General features: G+C 47.7%; 6 protein-coding genes and 1 non-coding gene across 9 annotated transcripts in view; 3 read left to right on the forward strand and 4 right to left on the reverse strand.

Moving 5' to 3' along the window:
• Positions 1 to 25: 25 nt before the first annotated feature.
• Positions 26 to 12,059, forward strand: LOC135351530 (protein unc-13 homolog D-like). 2 transcript variants are annotated; one of them, XM_064550540.1, is made up of 26 exons: positions 26 to 149; positions 1,961 to 2,051; positions 2,447 to 2,593; positions 5,096 to 5,194; positions 5,345 to 5,404; positions 5,456 to 5,483; positions 5,537 to 5,575; positions 6,681 to 6,864; positions 7,087 to 7,182; positions 7,286 to 7,466; positions 7,515 to 7,684; positions 7,741 to 7,894; positions 7,996 to 8,120; positions 8,336 to 8,486; positions 8,611 to 8,708; positions 8,822 to 8,870; positions 8,987 to 9,105; positions 9,177 to 9,390; positions 9,655 to 9,810; positions 10,193 to 10,405; positions 10,450 to 10,518; positions 10,613 to 10,692; positions 10,749 to 10,935; positions 11,016 to 11,229; positions 11,313 to 11,442; positions 11,537 to 12,059. In XM_064550540.1, the coding sequence occupies exons 1-26, from the start codon at positions 82 to 84 to the stop codon at positions 11,952 to 11,954; spliced, it is 3,540 nt and encodes a 1,179-aa protein (XP_064406610.1). In that variant the 5' UTR covers positions 26 to 81; the 3' UTR covers positions 11,955 to 12,059. The 2 variants fall into 2 exon arrangements, with proteins under 2 accessions (XP_064406610.1, XP_064406609.1); XM_064550539.1 differs by lacking the exons at positions 26 to 149; positions 1,961 to 2,051; positions 2,447 to 2,593 and adding an exon at positions 2,878 to 4,127.
• A 756-nt stretch (positions 12,060 to 12,815) lies between these two features.
• Positions 12,816 to 14,039, reverse strand: LOC135351569 (suppressor of cytokine signaling 6-like). The gene is made up of 2 exons (XM_064550613.1): positions 13,884 to 14,039; positions 12,816 to 13,691 (listed from the first exon to the last, which is right to left on the reverse strand). Exon 2 carries the CDS (start codon positions 13,681 to 13,683, stop codon positions 13,024 to 13,026), a length of 660 nt encoding a protein of 219 aa, XP_064406683.1. The 5' UTR covers positions 13,684 to 13,691; positions 13,884 to 14,039; the 3' UTR covers positions 12,816 to 13,023.
• Positions 14,040 to 14,064: 25 nt separating this feature from the next.
• LOC135351566 (ATP synthase mitochondrial F1 complex assembly factor 2-like) lies at positions 14,065 to 16,249 on the reverse strand. Of its 2 annotated transcripts, none has more exons than XM_064550610.1 (6): positions 16,097 to 16,249; positions 15,758 to 16,052; positions 14,987 to 15,067; positions 14,820 to 14,932; positions 14,408 to 14,523; positions 14,065 to 14,231 (listed from the first exon to the last, which is right to left on the reverse strand). In XM_064550610.1, the coding sequence occupies exons 1-6, from the start codon at positions 16,188 to 16,190 to the stop codon at positions 14,130 to 14,132; spliced, it is 801 nt and encodes a 266-aa protein (XP_064406680.1). In that variant the 5' UTR covers positions 16,191 to 16,249; the 3' UTR covers positions 14,065 to 14,129. The 2 variants fall into 2 exon arrangements, with proteins under 2 accessions (XP_064406680.1, XP_064406679.1); XM_064550609.1 differs by having other exon boundaries at positions 14,065 to 14,329.
• A 30-nt stretch (positions 16,250 to 16,279) lies between these two features.
• Positions 16,280 to 18,333, reverse strand: LOC135351560 (E3 ubiquitin-protein ligase parkin-like). Its single transcript, XM_064550603.1, has 10 exons — positions 18,077 to 18,333; positions 17,920 to 18,028; positions 17,644 to 17,723; positions 17,485 to 17,592; positions 17,311 to 17,429; positions 17,076 to 17,218; positions 16,932 to 17,005; positions 16,713 to 16,867; positions 16,492 to 16,657; positions 16,280 to 16,442 (listed from the first exon to the last, which is right to left on the reverse strand). Exons 1-10 carry the CDS (start codon positions 18,269 to 18,271, stop codon positions 16,383 to 16,385), a joined length of 1,209 nt encoding a protein of 402 aa, XP_064406673.1. The 5' UTR covers positions 18,272 to 18,333; the 3' UTR covers positions 16,280 to 16,382.
• Positions 18,334 to 18,369: 36 nt separating this feature from the next.
• LOC135351563 (uncharacterized) lies at positions 18,370 to 19,723 on the forward strand. The gene is made up of 2 exons (XM_064550605.1): positions 18,370 to 18,614; positions 18,673 to 19,723. The coding sequence occupies exons 1-2, from the start codon at positions 18,433 to 18,435 to the stop codon at positions 19,640 to 19,642; spliced, it is 1,152 nt and encodes a 383-aa protein (XP_064406675.1). The 5' UTR covers positions 18,370 to 18,432; the 3' UTR covers positions 19,643 to 19,723.
• The window catches only part of LOC135351436 (uncharacterized), a 5,896-nt gene continuing 652 nt past the window's right edge, over positions 19,723 to 24,966 (forward strand). Inside the window, exons 1-17 of the mRNA XM_064550423.1 lie at positions 19,723 to 19,933; positions 19,986 to 20,093; positions 20,140 to 20,221; positions 20,280 to 20,331; positions 20,863 to 20,970; positions 21,025 to 21,070; positions 21,138 to 21,285; positions 21,344 to 21,401; positions 21,484 to 21,612; positions 21,657 to 21,787; positions 21,856 to 21,901; positions 23,472 to 23,534; positions 23,728 to 23,787; positions 23,846 to 24,008; positions 24,208 to 24,215; positions 24,658 to 24,828; positions 24,876 to 24,933. Coding sequence (XP_064406493.1) covers positions 19,858 to 19,933; positions 19,986 to 20,093; positions 20,140 to 20,221; positions 20,280 to 20,331; positions 20,863 to 20,970; positions 21,025 to 21,070; positions 21,138 to 21,285; positions 21,344 to 21,401; positions 21,484 to 21,612; positions 21,657 to 21,787; positions 21,856 to 21,901; positions 23,472 to 23,534; positions 23,728 to 23,787; positions 23,846 to 24,008; positions 24,208 to 24,215; positions 24,658 to 24,828; positions 24,876 to 24,933 — 1,507 coding nt within the window. The 5' untranslated portion in view covers positions 19,723 to 19,857. The remainder of the gene's footprint in view (positions 19,934 to 19,985; positions 20,094 to 20,139; positions 20,222 to 20,279; positions 20,332 to 20,862; positions 20,971 to 21,024; positions 21,071 to 21,137; positions 21,286 to 21,343; positions 21,402 to 21,483; positions 21,613 to 21,656; positions 21,788 to 21,855; positions 21,902 to 23,471; positions 23,535 to 23,727; positions 23,788 to 23,845; positions 24,009 to 24,207; positions 24,216 to 24,657; positions 24,829 to 24,875; positions 24,934 to 24,966) is intronic.
• Trnal-aag (transfer RNA leucine (anticodon AAG)) lies at positions 24,208 to 24,289 on the reverse strand. Its single transcript has one exon. It is a non-coding gene; the product is annotated as a tRNA-Leu (tRNA).

Raw genomic sequence — 24,966 nt, forward strand, 5'->3', positions numbered from 1 at the left:
TTTGCTACGTTTATTCCACTGACGATCTTTGCCCACATTTTAATTGAGCTTGTTTATAATTTATTTTTAAGTTGAGCTGAGATGTCTGTTCGATCGCTGTCAGTGCGTAAGAGAATCTATGAGATCAAAAACTTGTCACCCAAACCAAAGTAAGGACAGGTAGCCTTTGAGATTGCATGAGCTCTGAGATTGCATGCAGTGGAGCTGCACATCCACACACAAGTATTTATATGTTAATTAGCCTTGTGCATGTTGTGTGCAGACACTTGCACTGCTTGGTTTGTGTACACAGCTGCTAGTGTGCTCAGCCGCTAGTGTGCCACTAGCGTGCTCAGCTGCTAGTGTGCTCAGCCGCTAGTGTGCTCAGCCGCTAGTGTGCTCAGCCGCTAGTGTGCCACTAGCGTGCTCAGCTGCTAGTGTGCTCAGCTACTAGTGTGCTCAGCCGCTAGTGTGCTCAGCCGCTAGTGTGCACAGCTACTAGTGTGCTCAGCCGCTAGTGTGCTCAGCCGCTAGTGTGCACAGCTACTAGTGTGCTCAGCCGCTAGTGTGCTCAGCCGCTAGTGTGCACAGCTACTAGTGTGCTCAGCCGCTAGTGTGCACAGCTACTAGTGTGCACAGCTACTAGTGTGCTCAGCCGCTAGTGTGCTCAGTAGTTACACTGTTTCTCTTGAGCCTACAATAATTATTGAACTGGTGTCAATTATTAATAGAAACAGTTTCGCACCTTTGAATTGTATAGCTAGTACAGTACACTGCATAGCTACAGACTACAGTACACTGCATAGCTACAGACTACAGTACACTGCATATAGCTAGTACAGGGCATTGTCTGTATTGGGAGATGTTAGTACAAGCACACAGTGGGTGTGTGACCTCATACCATGGCACTCCCTTGTTAGCTTGTAGCTAGGGTGGTGCCATTCTCTAGAGGTTCACTGTGCACCACCCCCAGTGTTGTGTGATTAGAGGTTTCACTGTGTGTGATGTTGTGCACCACCCCCAGTGTTGTGTGATTAGAGGGTTCACTGTGTGTGATGTTGTGCACCACCCCCAGTGTTGTGTGATGTTGTCACTGTGCACCACCCCCAGTGTTGTGTGATTAGAGGGTTCACTGTGTGTGATGTTGTGCACCACCCCCAGTGTTGTGTGATTAGAGGGTTCACTGTGTGTGATGTTGTGCACCACCCCCAGTGTTGTGTGATTAGAGGGTTCGCTGTGTGTGATGTTGTGCACCACCCCCAGTGTTGTGTGATTAGAGGGTTCGCTGTGTGTGATGTTGTGCACCACCCCCAGTGTTGTGTGATTAGAGGGTTCGCTGTGTGTGATGTTGTGCACCACCCCCAGTGTTGTGTGATTAGAGGGTTCACTGTGTGTGATGTTGTGCACCACCCCCAGTGTTGTGTGATTAGAGGGTTCACTGTGTGTGATGTTGTCACTGTGCACCACCCCCAGTGTTGTGTGATTAGAGGGTTCACTGTGCACCACCCCCAGTGTTGTGTGATTAGAGGGTTCACTGTGTGTGATGTTGTGCACCACCCCCAGTGTTGTGTGATTAGAGGGTTCACTGTGTGTGATGTTGTGCACCACCCCCAGTGTTGTGTGATTAGAGGGTTCACTGTGCACCACCCCCAGTGTTGTGTGATTAGAGGGTTCACTGTGCACCACCCCCAGTGTTGTGTGATGTTGTCACTGTGCACCACCCCCAGTGTTGTGTGATGTTGTCACTCATTGGGAGGCAATAGCAGATTGCATATGGATAATCCCCATACACTGTACAGAGCAGCCCCACCCCCACATACCTCACACACACACACACACACACACACACACACACACACACACACACACACACACACACACACACACACCCACACACACACACACACCCACCCACCCACCCACACACACACACACACACACACACACACACACACACACACACACACACACACACACACAGTGGTTGCCTAATCCGTGGCTCTGATGCGACGGACACGCCCCCTCCACTGGCGGAGAGACAAGCCTCCACCATCATAGAGTCTGCTATACTGGTAAGAGAAGTCTACGTACTAGCCCTTGGTACTGATGTGATGCTTTAGATACCTCCATACTCTGTGCTCACATTATAGACTACTACAGTATAGTAGCATATACTCTACTGTCAGTTGATGCAGTACCTTCCCCTGGCATTGTGCAGTGCCCTAGCTGTTGGAGTAGTGGATGAGGGGAAAGATCACTTGAACAGTAGAATTTGTAGCACTGTTGATAAACAGATTGTCAAGCTGCATGACACACACGAACAGTGGACTAGGTTTGGTGTAGCCAGAGGAAACACCGTATAGCGGGTAATTTTCTTAGGGTAAAAAATTGCTCTCGTGAGTAAAAATTTTGTTTGTCTGCATTTCCTCCTCCCTCTCTTTATCTCCTCCCTCTCTCTCTCTCTTAGGAGCAGCAGCAGAAACAGAAGCACAGTGTATCAGGGTCCTCTCTACCTACCATCAATGATGGTGACGATACAGATGATGATGACACATTCACCATTGGTATTGCCAGGGATACCTCGTTCTATGAGGGACAAGAGGAACCATCTAAAGTGAGTGAGAGCAGCCCTTGGACCTACTTATAGTGTCAATAATATAGTGGTTTCATATAGTGGTTGTGTGTAGTGGTTTGGCAGCTCTTGGTTGTTGTACAGTACTGGCCATTCACTTCTGTTATACTAGACAGTTGACAGTATCTCCTCTGACGCCTCCTACACAGTCTACCAGATGTCATGGCATCACATGAGTGCAGTAGCACATGCTATTATAGTGCTGAGCAACCCACAGCCAGGGGGATACTCATACTTAGTGAATGTGGTGTATGAGCACAATGTTATAGATATCTCTCAGGTTGTGTAATACAGAAGCTACTATGCAAGCAGAGCGTTTGGTGTGTCCCTACAGCTATAGGAAGTGATGTCATCACTCAATCCTCTGACTATAAGAGAACAGTGCATGCATAAGCAAACTAAATCAGCTAGAAATAACAAAGTAAGAAAATTAATGTCAGCAATGTTTAAAAAGAAGACATCTCCACGAAAGCTACCTGGACTGCGAGACCTGCTATCTCGACACAGAGCAATCACATCGCCAGTAGATACCAGAGCTCCCATTGATGGCTTCCATACAGCCAGTTGCTCAGAACCTGATCTAACCATTCATGACATGGTTGACCAAGTGTGTCCCATGAATACACTCACCCTGAGGCACGTTAAATCAGATGGATTCTCATCAAATGAACATCTCGAATATTCAGAACTGTGTCAGCTGCAGCAATTTTCACACTCGAGCTCTTCCATTTCTTTAAGTAGCAATCCTTCATTGCACGAGGCTAGTACTGAGGCTCAAGAAGAAACTGACTTTGACTTTGTACCGCGATTCTTGCTAAGGAAAAAGTTTGGCAACCATGTTAAATCAGCCAGTGATGCTTTGAATGAAGCGCAAAACAGTACGTTTGTGAGAAAAAAATACCTTTATGGCCATCCACGACCTTTGTCCTCTCCTGATATTGCAGTCCCTCTTCCTATCCATCAAATAGAAGCTGCTTACACAAAGACACCCTCTAGTGAAGGTGTCTCTAACAAGATACCCTCTAGTGAAGGTGTCTCTAACAGTCACACTGATCTCTCTCCAGCCACACACAAAGAGTCACCACGCAAAACATCCTCTTTCCTAAATCTTCACAAATCATTTGCATCAGCATGGCAGATCTTCAGACCTAAAAACAAGAGGAAGTTGAGTGCCCAAGACCTCCCCCCACCACCATCCTACACACGACAAGACACAACCACACTTGCTGAATACTGTGAACAACAGGAACTTCAACTAACCAGCTCTGACAATGATGAGTTCTGTGTGATCCCCACTGGCTCAGCTAGTATCCAATTCTTAGCCCCTCAGAGGAAGCTATCTGAATCTGAACTAGAGCGAGAGGAGCTCCTGCGACTAGCTATAGCCGAGCTAGAGGCACACACCAACGAGCACCTCCAGTGGAGGGAACGCAAGCTGCGCCCTACTAGCATGTGGAGTACCAGTGGAGTGATCCTACCTCCTGCTGATCCATTTGAGATACAGTTTGAGTGTGAGGTATTATACATCATCATACGTATATACTGTGTGCATGGTGGGTACACTGTACAGACTGTGCATGTGCACGGTGGGTACACTGTACAGACTGTGTGCATGGTGGGTACACTGTACAGACTGTGTGCACGGTGGGTGCACTGTACAGACTGTGTGCATGGTGGGTACACTGTACAGACTGTGTGCATGGTGGGTACACTGTACAGACTGTGTGCATGGTGGGTACACTGTACAGACTGTGTGCACGGTGGGTGCACTGTACAGGCTGTGTGCATGGTGGGTGCACTGTACAGACTGTGTGCACGGTGGGTGCACTGTACAGGCTGTGTGCATGGTGGGTGCACTGTACAGACTGTGTGCATGGTGGGTACACTGTACAGACTGTGTGCACGGTGGGTGCACTGTACAGGCTGTGTGCATGGTGGGTGCACTGTACAGACTGTGTGCACGGTGGGTACACTGTACAGACTGTGTGCATGGTGGGTGCACTGTACAGACTGTGTGCATGGTGGGTACACCGTAGTCATCTTTGTAGAATAGCAATAGCAGTAGTCGTCCTTATAGAATAGCAATCAGTAATATACGTAGTCGTCTTTGTACGATCTTCTCAATCCATGGGATTGTGTTCATCTATAACTAAAGCTTGACAGTGTGTATCCTATTAGTCATATACTTGCATAGCCTGGACTAAAGGCTACACATGAAGTGGACCAATCAAGTGTCGGCATGTAATTATCTTCTTAGCAAATTGTGTCTATGTCTACACCTTTGTCTGTGTGTGTGGGTGTTGTGTGGGTGTGTGTGTGTGTGTGTGTGTGTGGGTGTAGGAAAAGCTGTCGTGTTTCCTTTCATACTGAAAAACTATCTGTGAATTGATTTTCTGAATTTGTTCGGAAGTTGTTTATCTCACCTCCAGATAATCTATCCAAGCAGCAATGGCTGAACATTATTAATTTTTTTTTGTTCCATAGATCAAACAGACACTAACCATTGCCTTGGCAACTGTCGTCAACATGAGGGAGGTACCAAACGACGACACTAACAAACAGCTAGCGGAGTATGTGCTCAAGGTATACCATATATACATACGCTTGTGTGTACAGTCTTCACATGTACTCACATGCTATTATGACCAGTGTCCTATGTGTGTGCTTGTGTGCTTATGTGTGCTTGTATGTGTATGCTTATGTGTGCTTATGTGTGTGTGCTTATGTATGCAGGTGTTTGACACGGATGATGACACAGTGAGACAGCAATGGAGGAAGGCATCCACACAAGAAGTGAGCTAACAATGGTGTATGTGCATCTCTTTACCACTTTTTTCCCCGTAGAAACCAGAATTGAAGCTTGTGTGTACTGGTAAGCTCACTGTTAGTGTACTGTATATACTAGTGACCCTCCCTCCTATGCAGTGAGGAGTGGCTCTGGACTAGTGGCCAAGGATGCCAATGGTAAGAGCACATTCCAACTATTGCTTGCTGTAGAGAAATGCCGCCCATAGGTCAATGTAAATAGCTAATTATACCAGCTCCCTTGATCGAGGGTACCTAATGTGTGCCTACATGTGTGTGGAGTGGTCCATATATTGCCCCTCAGGCAAGAGTGACCCTTATGCACACTTATTGCCCCCCCCCCTCAGGCAAGAGTGACCCTTATGCACACTTATTGCCCCCCCCCCCTCAGGCAAGAGTGACCCTTATGCACACTTATTGCCCCCCCCCCCTCAGGCAAGAGTGACCCTTATGCACACTTCTTGCCCCCCCCCTCAGGCAAGAGTGACCCTTATGCACACTTCTTGCCCCCCCCCCCTCAGGCAAGAGTGACCCTTATGCACACTTATTGCCCCCCCCTCAGGCAAGAGTGACCCTTATGCACACTTATTGCCCCCCCCCCCCTCAGGCAAGAGTGACCCTTATGCACACTTATTGCCCCCCCCCCCTCAGGCAAGAGTGACCCTTATGCACACTTATTGCCCCCACCCTCAGGCAAGAGTGACCCTTATGCACACTTCTTGCCCCCCCCCCCCCCCTCAGGCAAGAGTGACCCTTATGCACACTTCTTTCCCCCCCCCCCTCAGGCAAGAGTGACCCTTATGCACACTTCTTGCCCCCCCCCCCTCAGGCAAGAGTGACCCTTATGCACACTTATTGCCCCCCCCTCAGGCAAGAGTGACCCTTATGCACACTTCTTGCCCCCCCCCCCCTCAGGCAAGAGTGACCCTTATGCACACTTCTTGCCCCCCCCCCTCAGGCAAGAGTGACCCTTATGCACACTTATTGCCCCCCCCCCCCTCAGGCAAGAGTGACCCTTATGCACACTTCTTGCCCCCCCCCCCCCTCAGGCAAGAGTGACCCTTATGCACACTTCTTGCCCCCCCCCCCCTCAGGCAAGAGTGACCCTTATGCACACTTCTTGCCCCCCCCCCCCCTCAGGCAAGAGTGACCCTTATGCACACTTATTGCCCCCCCCTCAGGCAAGAGTGACCCTTATGCACACTTCTTGCCCCCCCCTCAGGCAAGAGTGACCCTTATGCACACTTCTTGCCCCCCCCCTCAGGCAAGAGTGACCCTTATGTTCGCATTGGAATCATTGATGCCACGCGTCAGGGAGAGGATATTGTGAGGAGGGAGAATCTCCTTGACTGGAAGAGAGAGGGTGGAGTCATGCCCACTGGAGAGGTACGGGTGACAAGTGTACAGAAGGCCACCCTCAACCCTCGCTGGAATGAGACTCTCGAACTGTGAGTGTGTGTGAGGAGTGTGGGTGTGTGAGGTGTGTGGGTGTGTGAGGTGTGTGCATGGGTGTGTGTAGCTAGCAATATTAGCCTCGTCGTCTGGCCAAGGGAAATCTAATGATGTGGAAGTGTGTGGGCGTGTCAGCTTGTGCGCTATTATCCCGTGCTAACATGTGCAGGAGATGTAAATGACTTGTATAGTGTTATAGACTGATGTGTGTTCCTCAGGAGGATGGGTCGTGCTGATCGTGAGATGCTGGTGGCTGAGGTGTGGGACAGTGACAAGGATATGGCCCCACCCACCAAGGTCAAGGGCATTCTACAGTGAGTGGGTGTACTGTGTGTGGGTGGAGTGGGTGGGTGTGTGTCTGTATGACCGTGTCCCTATAATAACATAATTGGTATGGACACCATTCCCTTCCCTCAGTTTTGTGCATGACCTCCGTAAGACTGATGACTACATGGGACGTGCCTTCCTCTCTCTGTGGAGTCTGGAGCAAGTGCAGAGTAAGGAGATGGAGCTCTTCTCTCACTCAGGGAAGAGTCCCTATGGCTCTATCATCGTGGACCTGTCAGTGGAGCAAGTCAAGAAGAACACTTCTCTAGAAGTAAGTATTGTAGTCGAGAGTTAGGGACCTGCACATTCAACCCACTAGGTTGGCATGTGGGAGCATATGCAGCTCACTCACGGGATAGTGAACTACGAGGGTCGTGTGGGGGGTCAGTATCGGAGGAAGTGGAGGGGAGAGTTGAGTGAGGAGGCAGAGAAGCTACTGGACAAGCACGCAGAGTTCAGTGGACTCGGTGAAGCACACAAGGCAGCTATGTAAGCACACACCCACACCCACACACACAAGGCACATTGTGAACACACACACACAGTCGTTTGTCTATCCTGATCAAGTACCATCGGATGTTTGCTGTCAAGATGTCAACCTTCTCCTCCCTCATTCAGAGGATATCAGCCTTGGCCCCGGAGATAGCAGCTCTAGAAGCACTGGGTTACACTGAGGGGGAGGTGTCACACTATGACTGGGTGGGTGTGGCTAAGTAACGTTAGTCAAGTGTGTAGTACTATACATATTCATCAGTTGTGAACCATTACAATCAGTAGTTACACTGTTGACCCTCCTCCAGATTGCTGTGTTGATCACAGACCTTGGTGAGCTGGCACTGGACATTGAGGAGGTCTTGAAGAACCATCTCACTGTGCTCAACATCAAGGACCCCAAGGACCTCCAGAGACTCAAGCATCGCGTGGAGTGAGTACACACACTCAACCAGTGGATGATTGTATTATCAGCAAAAACAGGCCCAAAAATATACTTTTGATTGCCATTCAAAGTTGTTGGGAGTGAATTTCCGTTTCAGAATCAATGACACCCCCCACACACACGCCTACACACACACACGCACACGCCTACACACGCCACCCCACACACGCCTACACACGCCCCCACACACACACACACTATAGCATTATGCTTCAGTTGTACGACTTTGCTCCATTCGTGGAACGGATCCCTGAAGAGAAGCGGAGTCTGTCACAACTACTGGAGAAGTGTGTTCAAGTTGCTGTGCCCGTCTGGTGCCTCGTGCTCTGTGCCAACCTCATGCCTGATCAGAATGTCAGTGCTACACTTCAATATTATTAAGCTATTTATAGAAGCATAGTCTTCCTATATGTGACTAGCCTAAATACATTCAGGGAAGAAAGAGTGATAACAACGTAACCCCCTCCATGTGCTGCAGACACCTGAGATGCAGCTGGTTGCCTTCAAGGGTCTCATTGAGCACATTCTCAACCACTGCAAGAGAGTTCTGCAACACATCAACCCCATCTTTCAGAGGTGTGTCAACCAACACAACCACTATACGCATACACAATGACCCCCCCCACACACACATTGACCCCCCCACACACACAATGACCCCCCACACACACACACTGTACCCCCCACAGAGCCGGTGTAGACTACTTCACTCACTTCTATCTCATTATGGACAAACTGGTGAGCTTCTTCAGCTTCCCACCAACTAGCTACTCCCCTCCCCTCCCTCCCTCCATGCATGCTTCAGCTTCCCACCAACTAGCTACTTCCCTCCCTCCCTCCATGCATGCATGCAGATTCTGTTGGAGGCCATGTCCAAGCTGGAGATCAGAGAGAGCCCCGATGCTGTCACCACGTATGAGGTGTACAGGGCAATCAAGGAGATCAAGAAACTCAAGAAAAGCATTCCAAAAGAGTCAGTCATTAATTACAAGTACTTATTATCAAGCCTTTGGTATTATTGACTGGCTCTTTCTCTCTGTGCAGACATCGTCAGCATTTGAAGATTGCCAACTTTCACACATGGTTTCAGAGTAAAGTCAACCAGTGGATAAACCTAGCCACAGAGAGATGCAGATCACTTATCAAGAAAGCCATTGAGCTGGACACAGTGGTCCAAGTGACGGATGATGTTCAGTACTCCTCCTCTGCTGTTGATGGACACAGCTTCTTGACCCTCCTCATGAAGCTCAGTGATGAGGTATGCACATTAATTTTGCTATAGAGTTCTGATGGTCCAAATTCAACGGTTTCTGATTTTCTGAAAGCTTAGAAGAAGCCTGTCAGATGATGGTATGATCAACCCAAACTTGGAACGGGATATAAACATGCCCAAATAGACTTTTGATTTTAACATAATTATCTGAAAGGCCTATAGAAATTGTAATGTTATTGGACGAACAGAACTAAAGTTACAGCTTTTCAAAAATGCTGTAATTACAATCATGTGTTGTACCGTGTGCAGTTGGAGTGGCCAGCTAAAGCAGAGGCATTTACCTTCAAGATCTCGGTGGTGAGAAGTGTATGTGAGTGTGCTCTATTCTACGTGTCTGAGGTGTACAATCGCCTGAGGCCAGAGGACATGTTCAACCAACAAGGACGCTTCAGGGCAACTGAGAAGGTATGATCAGAAACTAGCATCATCATCGATGGTTTGGGGATTCTTTCGGCTGCCATAAGAATTCTGTGGATCCAATGTCAAATTTTTTAAGATTTTCAGAAAGCTTAGAAAAAAATACTTCAAATGGTGTCATCAAAAATCATAATTATTTGAGATATAAAAGTATTTGCCAATTTGGCAATACCATGGATAGCCCATGGTCCGAGGCCGAAAAAATTTTGGATTGCAACACATCATTTGAAACGTCTCTTTCTAAGCTTTCAGAAATTTATATAATTTTTAACATTGGATCAACGATACTGAAGTTATGGCTGTTGAAAGATGTTCAACTACAACCCCCCCCCACACACACACACACACACACACACACACACACGCACAGCTGAGCATAGTGCTGAACAATATGCAACACATCAAGACAGTGATAGTCAAGCACTTGAAGGAGCACTCACTGGAACAGAGTGGCAAGAAACTAACAGAAGAGGAGCAAGGTATTCAGACTCACTCCAAGGAGGTGATGGAGACACTCATTCAAAGTGCTGGGGAGGACATTGGCACCAAAATAGCCAGCATCATCTGTCAAATCATTTCCAAGGTATCTAACTAAGATATAACGAATTGTAAAAAATGTTCCCTCAGATGAGCCCTGATATAACAGCAGATATTGAGGCCATTGTTGAGAGGAAGACGCCCACTACCAGTCTAGAGGTGTGGAGTGTGTGGGTGGAGTGGGCGTGTGAGGGTACTGCATGGCGAGGGGAGAGTGCATGTCTGTGTGTATTGATTGTATCCATGACTACAGATGATAGACCCTCTCATGAGCTACTTGGCTAGTAACCTCCAGACATTGGGAAACCATCTCCTCACTCCAGTCTTCCAACTGTAAGTCACTTATACAGCAAATAATGATTACACATGCCCTCCTATACATACTCCAGCATATTGTCAGACATGTGGTGCATGTCCAGTGACTGTCTCCAGAGAGTCTCTGATTCAACCAAGAAGAGTAGCAATCGCAGTCAGTACTACTCCAAGCTCAGGTTCATCCTGCACAGTATTAGAGAGCTATTCTATTCTGATGGTAATGGTCTGGACCTAGAGTGTCTGGACACTGACAACTACAAGGCAGGCTACTTACTCATTATATGAATCACACGAGAATGGCATATTGAGTGCAGTAGTGACTGTGTCCCTTGTCTCTACAGGCACTTCAATATCAGCTTGATATTCTCAGCCTACCAACAGACAAACTGATCTTGAAATTTTTCTCTGATTTGGCTGATATTCAAACTGCTCTGATCAACTCAGGAGAGGACAAGTACGGCAAGGTGTTACTCAGTGTGGGTTACCATGGAGACACGGAGGTCATTGAGGTCAACCTATTCCAGGCCAACAAGCTGCCAGGACTGGACACATCAGGTGACAGGGCTAGCTTGTACAGTATATACAATGCCTGCGTGTTTCAGCCCGCCCACTGTATTAGCGCCTCTTCCTGTATACAGGACTCAGTGATCCATTTGTTGAGTTGACTCTCACGCCTCCATGGCACTTTGGACACACACACTCTAAGAAACACAAGACTCCCGTCAAAAAGAAGACACTAAATCCAATCTTCAATGAGGACATCATCATGTGAGTCAATTATTATGAAGTATACTGTGTATATTGATGCATTAGCTAGTGTTTCTAATTATGCCCACACACACACACACACACACATACACAGGCCTGCCAGTAGGGAGTTGCTTCAAACTCGAGGGGCTGTTATTTTACTGACTATCTTTGATCATGACATCATCAGCTCTAATGACTTGTGTGGAGTGTGTGTCGTGCCGTGTGAAGACATTCCCATCCTCTCCCCGGTGCGCTCAGCCTTTGACAACCCTAATGCAGTGGAGAGGAGGAACCTGACCCTGCCTCTATTCAAGATCCCAGAGAGTACAATTGCTCTGAATGAACTATCTACTCGAGCTAGTTCATCTGATCACAGAGCTACTGACTTCCTCAAGGAGAATAAACAGATTCTGGCAGATTTAGATATCGATAATCCTTTACTCCAACAGAAGCTCATGACCAAGCATCTGAGACGGATCAAATCCAGTGCAACTGAACTAGCTTCAAAACTTCGCAGAACAATGTCATAGCTAGTAGATCCATTTTGACTGACTCCCCTTAAATGTTTGTGTGTTTTATAATACAGTGCATGTGAACTATTGTTGCAACTTTGAATATCAAGTTTGGAATATAAACCTGCTAGCTATAAGAGTAGTGTATTCAATATGTGTATTGAGTGATTGCTGGGTTCTTGTGTTGTCTAGCTGACCCAATACAGTACATGTAGCGTGTGCTGTACAGTGGGTTAAGGTTAGGGTGGTGGTTGGTGAGTCTGGACCATTGCACACATCAACAGAGCAATCTGTACCACATTAGTGAGTCCTGTTGACCACAACACTCTAGCTATGAATGAGCTGTGGCCAAACAAAGGAATGCTATTACCAGAGCACAGTCCCACAGGTGCAGCAGATGTGAACACACACTCACTAACTAGCTATAGTGGGTAGTCATGATTATGTGTTTGGTACCATTATTGGATATAAGGGTATAAAAACAATGTTGAGCATAATTATTATAATTATTGTACATTGCATGTGTAATCTGATCATGAGCCTGCCACCACAGAACATGTTGAGGCTGTGTTTGGCTGCTCTGGCAATTAAGCTATAATAATGATATTATTGGAGTGGATGAATGCAACTTAGTTGCCAACGTACTAATGTATTGGCATCCATTACAACAGCTGATTGGGGCACTCACAGCTATAGACATGGCATCCGCCCGTGTAAGTGCAATCTCTGAATGGGTGTAATATACAGCCTCTAAATTCAATCAGCTGTTAGCTGTCAACAACACTGTAACAGTATCCCCACTTAAATGGGCATGCTAAAAGCAAGTATTGAAATTCAAATATCAACGCTATGTCTCCCACATGCAATGAATGACAAGAGCAATTGAACATAATTATTATTACAGCCAATATACGACTACTTGTGCAGATGAGAGGACATGGTGATGACTGAGATATGACAGATGAATACAAGGAATGGGGAACATAAAATAATACAAATTAAGCCAGTGTTTGGAGGGAGCAGAATTGAATACAAATGAACCTATCTGATAACTATAACACACACATACACATACAATGATCTCCTACTAGTGGTTGCCTGCAGTGTCCAGGGCTAGAGAGTTGCGTGATGATCCACTGCTCTGACTCAGAGTGTCCGTGTCCAACCAGCCACTCTCCTCACAAGGGAACAACTGCTCATCAAATAACGGGTTACGAGATACGTACAACTCGAGCAATCGTTTGGGCAAGGGCAATCGCTCCAACTTGTCTTTAGTGACTAACTTGTGGAGTGTATCTCTGCACAGGAATTGAAGGGAATGAAGTTGCTTGTGTCTAGAGACTGGCTTAGTGAGGTAGAGATGGACATTGTGTGTCTGTCCAGACTGACCGGTCAGTACACACACAGGGCGCTTCTGTACAGTGGAGAGGTGGTAACAGAATGACACCAAATCCATGAGAGTCTTGAAGAGTGGTAGTCCAGGGTCGGCAATACACAAACTGAAGTAGCCTTTAGCGTAGTCAACACGAACAGAGCCATAATGATTCGAAATTTTGAAGGTAATTGTAAAAAGTTCAGTAGTTGAATTGGTGTCTACAGAATCGTGTACTAGGAAAGCTCCGCTGGGTTCGTTGCTAAGCAACCTCTCGGCTTGCAGCTGTGATATGGACCCATAGTACCATCCTTGACTGGGCAGTCTAGTAATGGTCTCCAGTAGCCCACGTCGTCCATACTGACAGCATGACATCTCTAGCTCTGCAAGGGAGAGACAAATACACTTATAAATAATTACAAGCAATTGCAATACAGTCCAGGCTGCGCTTTGCAGCAACCAACCAACCATATTATACAACACGGCTAGTAGCTAGCTAGCTCAAGCTAGCAAAATGCACCACTGGACGTACGTACTGACATGCGGTACTTTTTTGCCGTGCAGTAGTAACTCACGTTGCTTTGTGTTGTGTCTGTCTCCAGGGCTAGGGAGAGGTCAGCTGGATAATGTTCAGCTGGAGGCTATCAGCTGCTAGCTTGCTTGAGGGAAGAAGCTGGCCGGCACCAGTTGCTGGGCAATCAACACCTTCTTATATGAGACACCCACACATTTGAGGGACTACCCCTGTTGACTCAGCACAATAATAAGGCAGGTTGTATCTTGAACAGCACAACAGGTGTTTAATACACAGGCTAATCTAATTAGAGAGTTAGTTGGTGCATTGCCAGTCCGGCAGTTATCCTAGCTCTAAGGTCAGCTTGGTCCACTCCATGCTGCCACTCCACCTCTCCCCACTGTCCAGTCTGTAGAGGGACACACACATGAGCAGATGTAGTGTGTGTGTGTGTGTGTGTGTGTGTGTGAGGCCATGCTGCCACTCCACCTCTCCCCACTGTCCAGTCTGTAGAGGGACACACACATGAGCAGATGTAGTGTGTGTGTGTGTGTGTGTGTGTGTGTGTGTGTGTGTGAGGCTTACCTGGTAGCGTACCTCCAGTCTAGCTAGCTCTGCTGCAGCCTCTGGTCCTAGTCTACCCTCAAACACAGCACATGAGAGAATGAGAGACTTGCAAGCTTCCACACACACTTCAAAACCTAACATTGGGATAATTCATTATTAACAGGTTGTTACTGGTTTGGATTGTCAACCAACAAATTACCATCAATACATACCATACTTGTTTAGTAAATTGGTGTTGAACAAATCGTTAACAGTGTTTTAACAGCTTTGCCAAGTCAGTAGGCAGTTGATTAATAACAGGCCAGGTAGTGAATGCAAGCTGTTACAATATCAACACCACACGCACACTCAGACACAATGCCATCAGCTGACACTACTGCTTATGAGTAAATAAGTAACCTGATATGGATGGTATTCACAGCTGATTTACCAGTAAAAGACCATCTGTTCATTTCTCTAATGAATGGCATTACAGTAGCGAGGCTGCTCGGTGGGACAGTGGGGGGCAGTAAGGATGTGTAGGCAGCCACTCTCACTCCAAACCTGTACACAGAGTGAACACACACACAGGACAATATACAGTGTTGTATATCTCACCTCTTATTAAACCAGTTAATGACAGGGTCCCACTCTTTCTCCTGCATGGCTACCAGAGTGTCAGGTTGACTGGACCTAGCCCTGCACACACACACACACAGGGTACACACAGCTAGAGCCTCACCGCGCGCGCGCGCACACACACACACACACACACACACACACACACACACACACACACACACACACACACACACACACACACACACACACACACACACACACACACACACACACACACACACACACACACACACACACACACACACACACACACACACACACACACACACACACACACACACACACACTCACACACACACACACAGCTAGAGCCTCACCGCAGTGTGTCAGACACACAGGGTACACACAGCTAGAGCCTCACCGCAGTGTGTCACACACAGGGTACACACAGCTAGAGTCTCACCGCAATGTGTCAGACACACAGGGTACACACAGCTAGAGCCTCACCGCAGTGTGTCAGACACAGGGTACACACAGCTAGAGCCTCACCGCAATGTGTCAGACACACAGGGTACACACAGCTAGAGCCTCACCGCAGTGTGTCACACACAGGGTACACACAGCTAGAGCCTCACCGCAGTGTGTCACACACAGGGTACACACAGCTAGAGCCTCACCGCAATGTGTCAGACACACAGGGTACACACAGCTAGAGCCTCACCGCAGTGTGTCAGACACACAGGGTACACACAGCTAGAGCCTCACCGCAATGTGTCACACACAGGGTACACACAGCTAGAGCCTCACCGCAATGTGTCAGACTCCAGGAAAGCTCCAAGCTCTTCTGTTAGTGTGTCCCTAGTCTCTAATCGAGGATTGTCTAGTAGAGTGTTGCACATGGACGTTACATGCATGAGGGATGGGTTGACCACACCCACTTGCCCATCCCACTCCTGTGCTGCTAACAGAGCCAAGGGTTCAAAGGGCACCAGGAACAGTTGTTGTAATGGAGTACGAAGGTTGCGATGATCTAACTTGATCCCATACCGCCCACTCTCCTCACACCGGTACACACTCACGTGACGGTAGAACCTCTTACGCTCTGTAAACACACACTGATGAATGTTATTATATGATAGTACCTACCCCAGCTCCCAGTCACCATGCCCATCCATCTCCTCCTGCCTCCTTGCAGTCTCCACACTAGCCTCCTCAATGGTAGATAGCCATGTGGGTTCATTTTACTAGTCAGTGCGCATGTGTGGAATTATGCCTGGTCGCGGCTATAATTAGAGGGCACCGTTTGCTTGCTTGCAGCCGCAGCTCTAATTCGAGGGCAAAAAAGACACAGACAGTTGTTTGATACAAAAAGAAGGGTCCTCACTAAATTATCGAATACATTACAAAACAAGCTAAAAACTAGTTTATAAGTTTAGTTGCGATCTTGTGGCCAGCAACTGTCCTTTGCTTTGACAGGGTCAATTTGGAATGCCTGGAAGTGGGAGTCATCAACTGATCACACCTAATATAGTAGCACTCACTCCTTCCTCTTCCTTGAGGGTCTGGTTGAGTGGCAGACAGTCCCCCTCGTGCCACACTTGTTTGCATCCAATGCAATAGCCCAGTCCACACTGCCTGCATGAGGTCCTCTTACGCACTCGAGGAGGCGGTGCTGATGGCTTTATACCCAGCAGCTTCTGGTACCACCTGTAGCAATGCATGTAAGGTCACAGCTAGGTTAGGGAGAGAGAGAGGGTCTCACTTGAGTCCAGTGGAGCTAGGCACAGCACCGGCAGGCTCAGTCACAGTCTGCTCTTTACTCTCTGACACATCTATCTCTATCATGCAACGTGTGCACAGCAGGTTGTAGCCAGACGCTTTAATGACTTCGGGAGATTTGTTGATGAACTTCTTGTACTGCAAAGAGAGAGTAGTTATATATATATACTGTGGTGGTTTAGGTTGGAGGGGGTCAACGTACGAAACCAACTTCATCCTCATCCACTAGTTTGAAGTGGTGTGGGTCTGGCACTGGAGTGTACTGGCAGTCTGCACCTGATTGAGGGGGCGGGAGGGGTATAGTGAGGGGGCGTGTGTGTGTCGTGTGTGCGTGGTGAGGGGTTACCTGGACCAGGACAGGAGATGGAGTAGCCCATGTTGTCAAAGAATTGGAACTTGTCAGCACTGAACTTCAACTGACAATAGCCACTGAAGCAGTCAGTACAAAAGGTATGACGTGAGGAACAAGCCATCCTGAATACCATCTCCCTGGGGGGGATAATCGAGGGGCTAGTAACAGATACACAGTACACTGGTGACTACTAACAATATAACAATGCTGATCTTGTGGTGTCCCCTACCTCTTGAGTCCACACTTCATGCAGGGCAGTTGGAAGACATTGTCTCTGATTTGTCTCAATGGACCCACTTTGTCTGGGGTTGCTCCCACACATGAGGCACACTCAAACTCCACCGATGCCTGCACGAAATAAGAGGTAAACCCAACATTGTGTGTGTGTGTGTGTGGGTGTCACCTGCACATCTTCCTCTCCACACTCGGTACAGTGTCCCATGAGAAGGGCCGGTGACAACTCGTGTGCAAAGTGGTCCAATGGTTGGGCCGATGTTCGCTGGAACTTGGTCTGTAGCAGTACAAACAGTAATCAGCTGATAAATGGAGTAAAGGAACAAACCTTTTTACACTTGGGGCATGTCAGGACCTCTCTGGCTTGAACGAGACCCATGCAGCTCTTGCAGTGAGCGTACACATTCTCTGTGTATATAATGTACACTGTTATTAAGCACAGTACGGTATACTGTTGTGAATGAGTCTAACCTAGTGATGTCATACCAAGTACTGGTATAGATATTTATTTGCGATTATATTTTTGCGAAGCACTCAAAATACAGGGTCTTAACTAGTACAGTACGGTAACTAGTACAGGGTCTTAACTAGTACAGGGTCTTACGTCTTGGTTGATCATCGGCTGCTGCCTGGAAACGTGCTGTGGTGGATTTCTTGTCCTTGACAAAGATGAGGTGAATGACTGTCACATTGCCAGCCTTGCAGAGAGCATCCTACAGAGGAGAGTGTGACAGCGAGACTAGTGCAGTCCAGCCACTCACCCCGACTAACATGTCATCAGTGATCTCATTTCCATGATAGAGAAATGTCAGACCTCCGGGCTCTATCTTGAAGGCTTCAGCAGCTTTCTCAATGGCATGACCCACCTTAATGTTCTTGGCAAGATGGAGCACGGTGCGATTGCCTTGGTAGTTGATGCTAACGTCCACTAAACCAACTCCTCCACCACTAGCCATCTTGCCCAGCCGGCCTGCTACATGTAGCTACAGTAGACTAGTTTCTGCTGCGCTGGCAGTGCAGTGAGGTACGTCATGTCAGTTACGAGCCCCGCCCCCTAGCTCACCTTGTCATGTGAATGTGAGACTAGACTGCATACAGTACAGATCTCCTTGACTCGATGTGTACCTTTGCTGTGTTGTTGCTTGTGTGTGCCAGTGCGGCTGGTGTGTACGGGCTGGACAATGGCCTGGGCCGCACTCCTCAGATGGGCTGGAACTCTTGGAACCACTTCCACTGCAACATCAACCAAGCGGTTATCGAGGGAACAGCTGATGCTCTCATTGCAACCAAGTTAGCTAGGTCAGTGCAAATGACTGTTAATTGTTGAAAGTTAAGTTACATTATATCTTCTCTGCAGTTTTGGCTACAAGTACGTCAACATTGATGATTGCTGGGCTGCCAGTAGAGACAGCAACAATATTGTCCAACCCGACACTAAAGCCTTTCCTGACTTCCAAGGAATGGTAGACTATGTCCATGGCAAAGGTCTCTTGTTTGGCCTGTACAGTGATGCAGGGGATAAGACCTGTGCTGGTAGACCTGGGTCCCTGGGTTATGAGAAGGAAGATGCAAATCGTTATGCTGAATGGAAAGTTGATTATCTCAAGTATGATAACTGTCACAGTGCTGGGAGTAAACCTGAGACTAGATATCCAATCATGAGGGATTCTCTGAACGCTACAGGCCGGCCCATATTCTACTCAATGTGTGAGTGGGGAGTTGACAACCCTGCAACCTGGGCAGGAGACGTTGGGAACAGTTGGAGGACCACTCCAGACATTAAAGACAACTGGGCCAGCATGATCAGCCGTGCAGACCTCAACAATGAATGGGCTACCTATGCTGGGCCTGGTGGATGGAATGACCCAGACATGCTCGAGGTGGGCAATGGTGGAATGACTGGGCCCGAGTATCAATCCCACTTCAGTCTCTGGTGTCTCATGAAAAGCCCTCTTCTGATTGGCTGTGATATTCGAAATATGTCGAAAGATACTCTCGATATTCTTACCAACAGTGAAGTGATTGCAGTGAACCAAGACCCTCTTGGTATTCAAGGCAAGAAGGTGATGGTCAATGGAACCTCTGAAGTGTGGGCTGGAAAGTTACAGCCTATAGCTCCAAGCAAGTCATCATTTGCTGTTATATTGTTCAATCGTGGCCTGTCCTCTGTGACCATTACTGGGGAGTGGAGTGCTATTGGACTAGACGCCAGCCTCTCCTGTGATGTCAAGGATCTCTGGACACACAAAGATATGGGGAAAATGAGTGGATCTGTTTCAGCGATTGTACCAAGTCATGGCGTTGTCATGTACAGGCTCAACTGTTAGAAAACAACTGCCCAAACTATACATGTCTAGATAGAAAGTTTAGAAAGTTTTTTTGCTGCAAACAGCAACGTTGTTTTTATAGTCATGTATGGAAGGGGGCGGGGCTGACCTGGCCCTCTACTGCACACACTGAGAGCTAGCTAGCTGTGATACCTGTATATACTAGCTAGCTAGCTATTTAAGCTACATCTACAGCTAGCTAGCTAGCTGCAGTGATGGAGCGCTCCCTCCCGTCCCTAGCCACCGAAGAGAGCAGTGTGAAGACTCACACACTAGTGGAGGAGCTCAGAGGTCTAGCTCTATATAGCTCTGATCATTAACAATGTCTTATCCTCCCCGGTAGGTATTGTACTGAGGTTGAGGGGGTCTGACTGCCCAGTGGTGGACAATAGTGACCACCTCACTCCACTCTGTGAAACACTTGAGGCTATTCTCAGACACGGACTAAAGAGTGAGCGCTCTTTTAATATAGTGGTCTCATGCACGTATATACACAGAACCCAACACTTGGTTTGGATTCAACAAACAAGACTACTGGTCCTGGATTGAGCCACTTCAGGACTACTACTTTAATCAGAAGTAGGTCCACCCACACCACCACACACCACCCTCACACACGCCCCCGCACACACTGCAGGGAGAACCCACTACTACGAGAGGTTGTACTAACAGTGGCCAAGTCCAGAAAGGTACCTGCCTGCCCTAACTACCTCCCTCCTCACACCTCTCTCTCTGCCCTAACTATCTCCCCCCTCACACCACTCTCTCTCTGCCCTAACTACCTCCCCCCTCACACCACTCTCTCTCTGCCCTAACTACCTTCCCCCTCACACCACTCTCTCTCTGCCCTAACTACCTCCCTCCTCACACCACTCTCTCTCTGCCCTAACTACCTCCCTCCTCACACCACTCCCTCCTCACACCACTCTCTCTCTGCCCTAACTACCTCCCCCCTCACACCACTCTCTCTCTGCCCTAACTACCTCCCTCCTCACACCACTCTCTCTCTGCCCTAACTACCTCCCTCCTCACACCACTCTCTCTCTGCCCTAACTACCTCCCTCCTCACACCACTCTCTCTCTGCCCTAACTACCTCCCTCCTCACACCACTCTCTCTCTGCCCTAACTACCTCCCTCCTCACACCACTCTCTCTCTGCCCTAACTACCTCCCTCCTCACACCACTCTCTCTCTCTCTGCCCTAACTCCCTTCTTTGTAGTGTCGCTCTGTTGTTGGCTCTGGACGTTGCTTCATTCGAGTTGCTCTCAACCAGAAGCTCATCTCTGTTCCTATAGAACACCTTGCCGCTAATAAAAGGCTCACACAGGTGGGTGTGTACACATATAATGACCTCTGACCTCTAGCCCACCCCCCTCCACAGTACTGGTATTCTAATGACAGCATTATCGGTGATCCAGCGCTGAGAGGTGTGTGTGTGTGTGTGTGTGTGTGTGGGTGGGTGTGGGTGTATATTGACCAGCTACTCACACACAGACAGACTGATGGCTGTACTGTTTGAAGTGACCAATGTTGACTTCCAACTCACTCTCTCCAACTCAAGCTTCCTAGATGAGACCTGGGTACTGCCAGTCGTGCAGTCCATCTCCATAGCACCCGTCAAAACACTCAACACTTTATTAAGGTAGTAGCGATGTTTTCATTTTGGCATTTCCTTGAATCCATGTAATAACTCTCACTAGTTATGTGGACAATAGGGCGCTAGTTGTTGAGCTGGAGAAGGACTGTCTAGCGGAGCAAGTAAGTGTGTGTGTGTGTGTGTGTGTGTGTGTGTGTGTGTGTGTGTGTGTGTGTGTGTGTGTGTGTGAGGGACCCCCTGCAGGCTGGTGTGGAGGTGGGGGATGTATTGGATGAGGTGTGTGGTACACCAGTTCATGGAAATAGTCGTGGGAAGTTGAAGCCACTCCTCGCTGCTCATTCCATAGACAGCACTGACTTTGTTATAGTCAAGGTACTGCCATCACCTCCACTGTGTGTATATATAGCTACCTACAGAAACACTTGCCTGATGGTTGCTTGTTCCTGCCTATTCTGCAAAGACAACTGGAGAATGATGAATTAGCTGGAGTGAGTGGGCGTAAGCACAAGAGGAGACCATCAGATAAAATACAAACTGTTGGAACTAGGTACGTTAACACTAGGGATCCGTTAGTGGACCAATGGAGCTGAAGTTACTATAATTATATTGCTGCAGCACTGAGTACTGTGTTGCGTATCTGGGTAAGGAGGATGTGTGTGAGGTAGGCTGTTGTGTGTGTGAGGTAGGCTGTGTGTGAGGTAGGCTGTGTGTGAGGTAGGCTGTTGTGTGTGTGAGGTAGGCTGTTGTGTGTGTGAGGTAGGCTGTTGTGTGAGGTAGGCTGTTGTGTGTGTGAGGTAGGCTGTGTGTGAGGTAGGCTGTTGTGTGTGTGAGGTAGGCTGTGTGTGAGGTAGGCTGTTGTGTGAGGTAGGCTGTGTGTGAGGTAGGCTGTGTGTGAGGTAGGCTGTTGTGTGTGTGAGGTAGGCTGTTGTGTGTGTGAGGTAGGCTGTTGTGTGTGTGAGGTTAGCCTCCTTCACCGGCCTTTGAAAGAAGGCCTGCTATCGACTGCTTGCGCATGCGCCAAATTATTGGATTTTTTCCCGTAAATATTTCTATAATACTGGATACATCAGAGAAAATATTCTAAAAGTCATACACAGAGCTATATAGCTAGCTAGCTAGAAACAGAGCTGTGTAGGTTTGTTGTACTGCTATTTTCTTCTGATAGAATCAGTAGCAGTAGTATAGTAGACTTTCACCAAAGTTAGTGTTAAATGGGCGTGGCCTGTCCATATAGGCTCTTATCAGCCGTCACTCCTTTCAGACGATCGTCATCCACACTGTTGCAGGCTGTGAGTCTTTTGTTAACATAGCAGGCTAAGGGTAGCTATCAGAGAATGCTATCCGATGGGCTAGAAACCTTCAATCGAACTTTCTATCTACTTCCTTCAATCCACTTCCTTTCGTTGTGATGTCATAGTTTTACTGAGCATAAACGATGTTATCCAAAGCCCCCAGATACCGGGGGGGATATTAGCGCATGCGCAAGCAGTCGATACCAGGCCCACTTCCCTAGCGGGAAGTGCGGCCTGGGATCGAGGCTAGTGTGAGGTAGGCTGTGTGTGAGGTAGGCTGTTGTGTGTGTGAGGTAGGCTGTTGTGTGAGGTAGGCTGTGTGTGAGGTAGGCTGTGTGTGAGGTAGGCTGTGTGTGAGGTAAGCTGTTGTGTGTGTGAGGTAGGCTGTTGTGTGAGGTAGGCTGTTGTGTGTGTGAGGTAGGCTGTGTGTGAGGTAGGCTGTTGTGTGTGTGAGGTAGGCTGTGTGTGAGGTAGGCTGTGTGTGAGGTAGGCTGTTGTGTGTGTGAGGTAGGCTGTGTGTGAGGTAGGCTGTGTGTGTGTGAGGTAGGCTGTTGTGTGAGGTAGGATGTTGTGTGTGTGAGGTAGGCTGTGTGTGTGTGAGGTAGGCTGTTGTGTGTGTGAGGTAGGCTGTGTGTGAGGTAGGCTGTTGTGTGTGTGAGGTAGGCTGTGTGTGAGGTAGGCTGTGTGTGAGGTAGGCTGTGTGTGAGGTAGGCTGTTGTGTGTGTGAGGTAGGCTGTGTGTGAGGTAGGCTGTGTGTGAGGTAAGCTGTTGTGTGTGTGAGGTAGGCTGTTGTGTGAGGTAGGCTGTTGTGTGTGTGAGGTAGGCTGTGTGTGAGGTAGGCTGTTGTGTGTGTGAGGTAGGCTGTTGTGTGTGTGAGGTAGGCTGTGTGTGAGGTAGGCTGTTGTGTCTCATTACCCACTACTACAGTTGTTATTGTAGACATCTCAAGAGGTCATTGACAGGTCCATCTCTCGTGTGCTCACATCAGATACACCAACACAAGTGAGGGACTGAGTATAGAGTGCTATTATATCAGTGGCCTCACCTTCCTTACCACCATGTCCCTATAGAGTGCTAATATCAGTGGCCTCACCTTCCTTACCACCATGTCCCTATAGAGTGCTATTGTATCAGTGGCCTCACCTTCCTATTATATCAGTGGCCTCACCTTCCTTACCACCATGTCTCCCTATAGAGTGCTATTGTATCAGTGGCTGCTTCTGAGCTATTGTTACTAGCTGCTGGATCACGGGAGGTTAGTACACTAGCTATTATTGTGCATATAATTAATTGACACTCTTATCTCTCTATAGGAGTTGGGCCGCTGGGGACTGTCGGCTGTGGCTAGTTGTGGTAGAGGGGAGGTACATGGATCATGCATTGCTCTGTTAGTCACCGCACACACACACTCTCTCTGTGCACATGTTCTCGAGACTCCATCAATTGAACTAGCACAAGCTGTTAGCGCTCAAATAGGTAAGCTATATATAAGTATGTTTCTGCATAAAAATTTATTCTTTTAACACAGGAAAATTTTTCACTGGACCCAATGATTAAAAAAATTATTGTGTGTGAATGTTAAATTTTGTGTTTTATCTAAAAACATTATGTACATGATTATGACTATTTTGAATACACATGTAAGTTTTTACATTTTGATGTTCTGCAAAAAAAGTGGCAGCGGTGGGATTCGAACCCACGCCATCGAAATGACTGGTGCCTTAAACCAGCGCCTTAGACCGCTCGGCCACGCTACCAACTTGTACAGCTCCGGTATTGTTGGAATATTTCAACTGTACTACAGCTACCGTATATGCTTGATCAGGAGCCGCGGCTACTAAATGTTTCATTTTGCTGGAAGAGGAGGCTACAATTCAAGAGGGGCCACTGTTCAAGAGCGGCGTTTATTAGCTCCAGATAATTTAGTTTGTCATCAAAAGTTGTTTTCACCTGCATAAACTTGAACTCTGCCATGAGAAAGTCTTTGTGAAGCACTAACAAGCTGCTACTCATAGCTACGTACATGTAGCTAGCTGCTAGTAATAATTTTTTTGGCTGCCACGTGTAGAAATGCTAGAGTCAAAGTTCACTGAGGCTACTATTTGAGAGCGGCTACTAAATGTTTCATTTTGCTAGCAAGGGAGGCTACTATTTGAGTGCGGCCTTTATACAAGAGCGGCCTCTGATCGAGCATATACGGTATATATACGGTCATCACACAAAGATGAGCTCTAGAGTTCTCCTCCATCAGTATACAAAACTTCAGCCTGTATCATTCAGAGTCACTTTATTGAGGGTGAGATAATTTATAACCATTGCCCAACATGTACTCCTAATTGTTAGTGTGTGTGCAGTGAATCAGACCCTCCTCTTGAAGTGTTTACAGGCCCTGTCCCACGAGGTGAGTGACACACGCTATATCTAATAGAAGCAT

This window comes from Halichondria panicea, chromosome 17 (genome assembly GCF_963675165.1).
Source record: "Halichondria panicea chromosome 17, odHalPani1.1, whole genome shotgun sequence".
In the NCBI taxonomy this organism is placed as follows: Eukaryota; Metazoa; Porifera; class Demospongiae; order Suberitida; family Halichondriidae; genus Halichondria; species Halichondria panicea.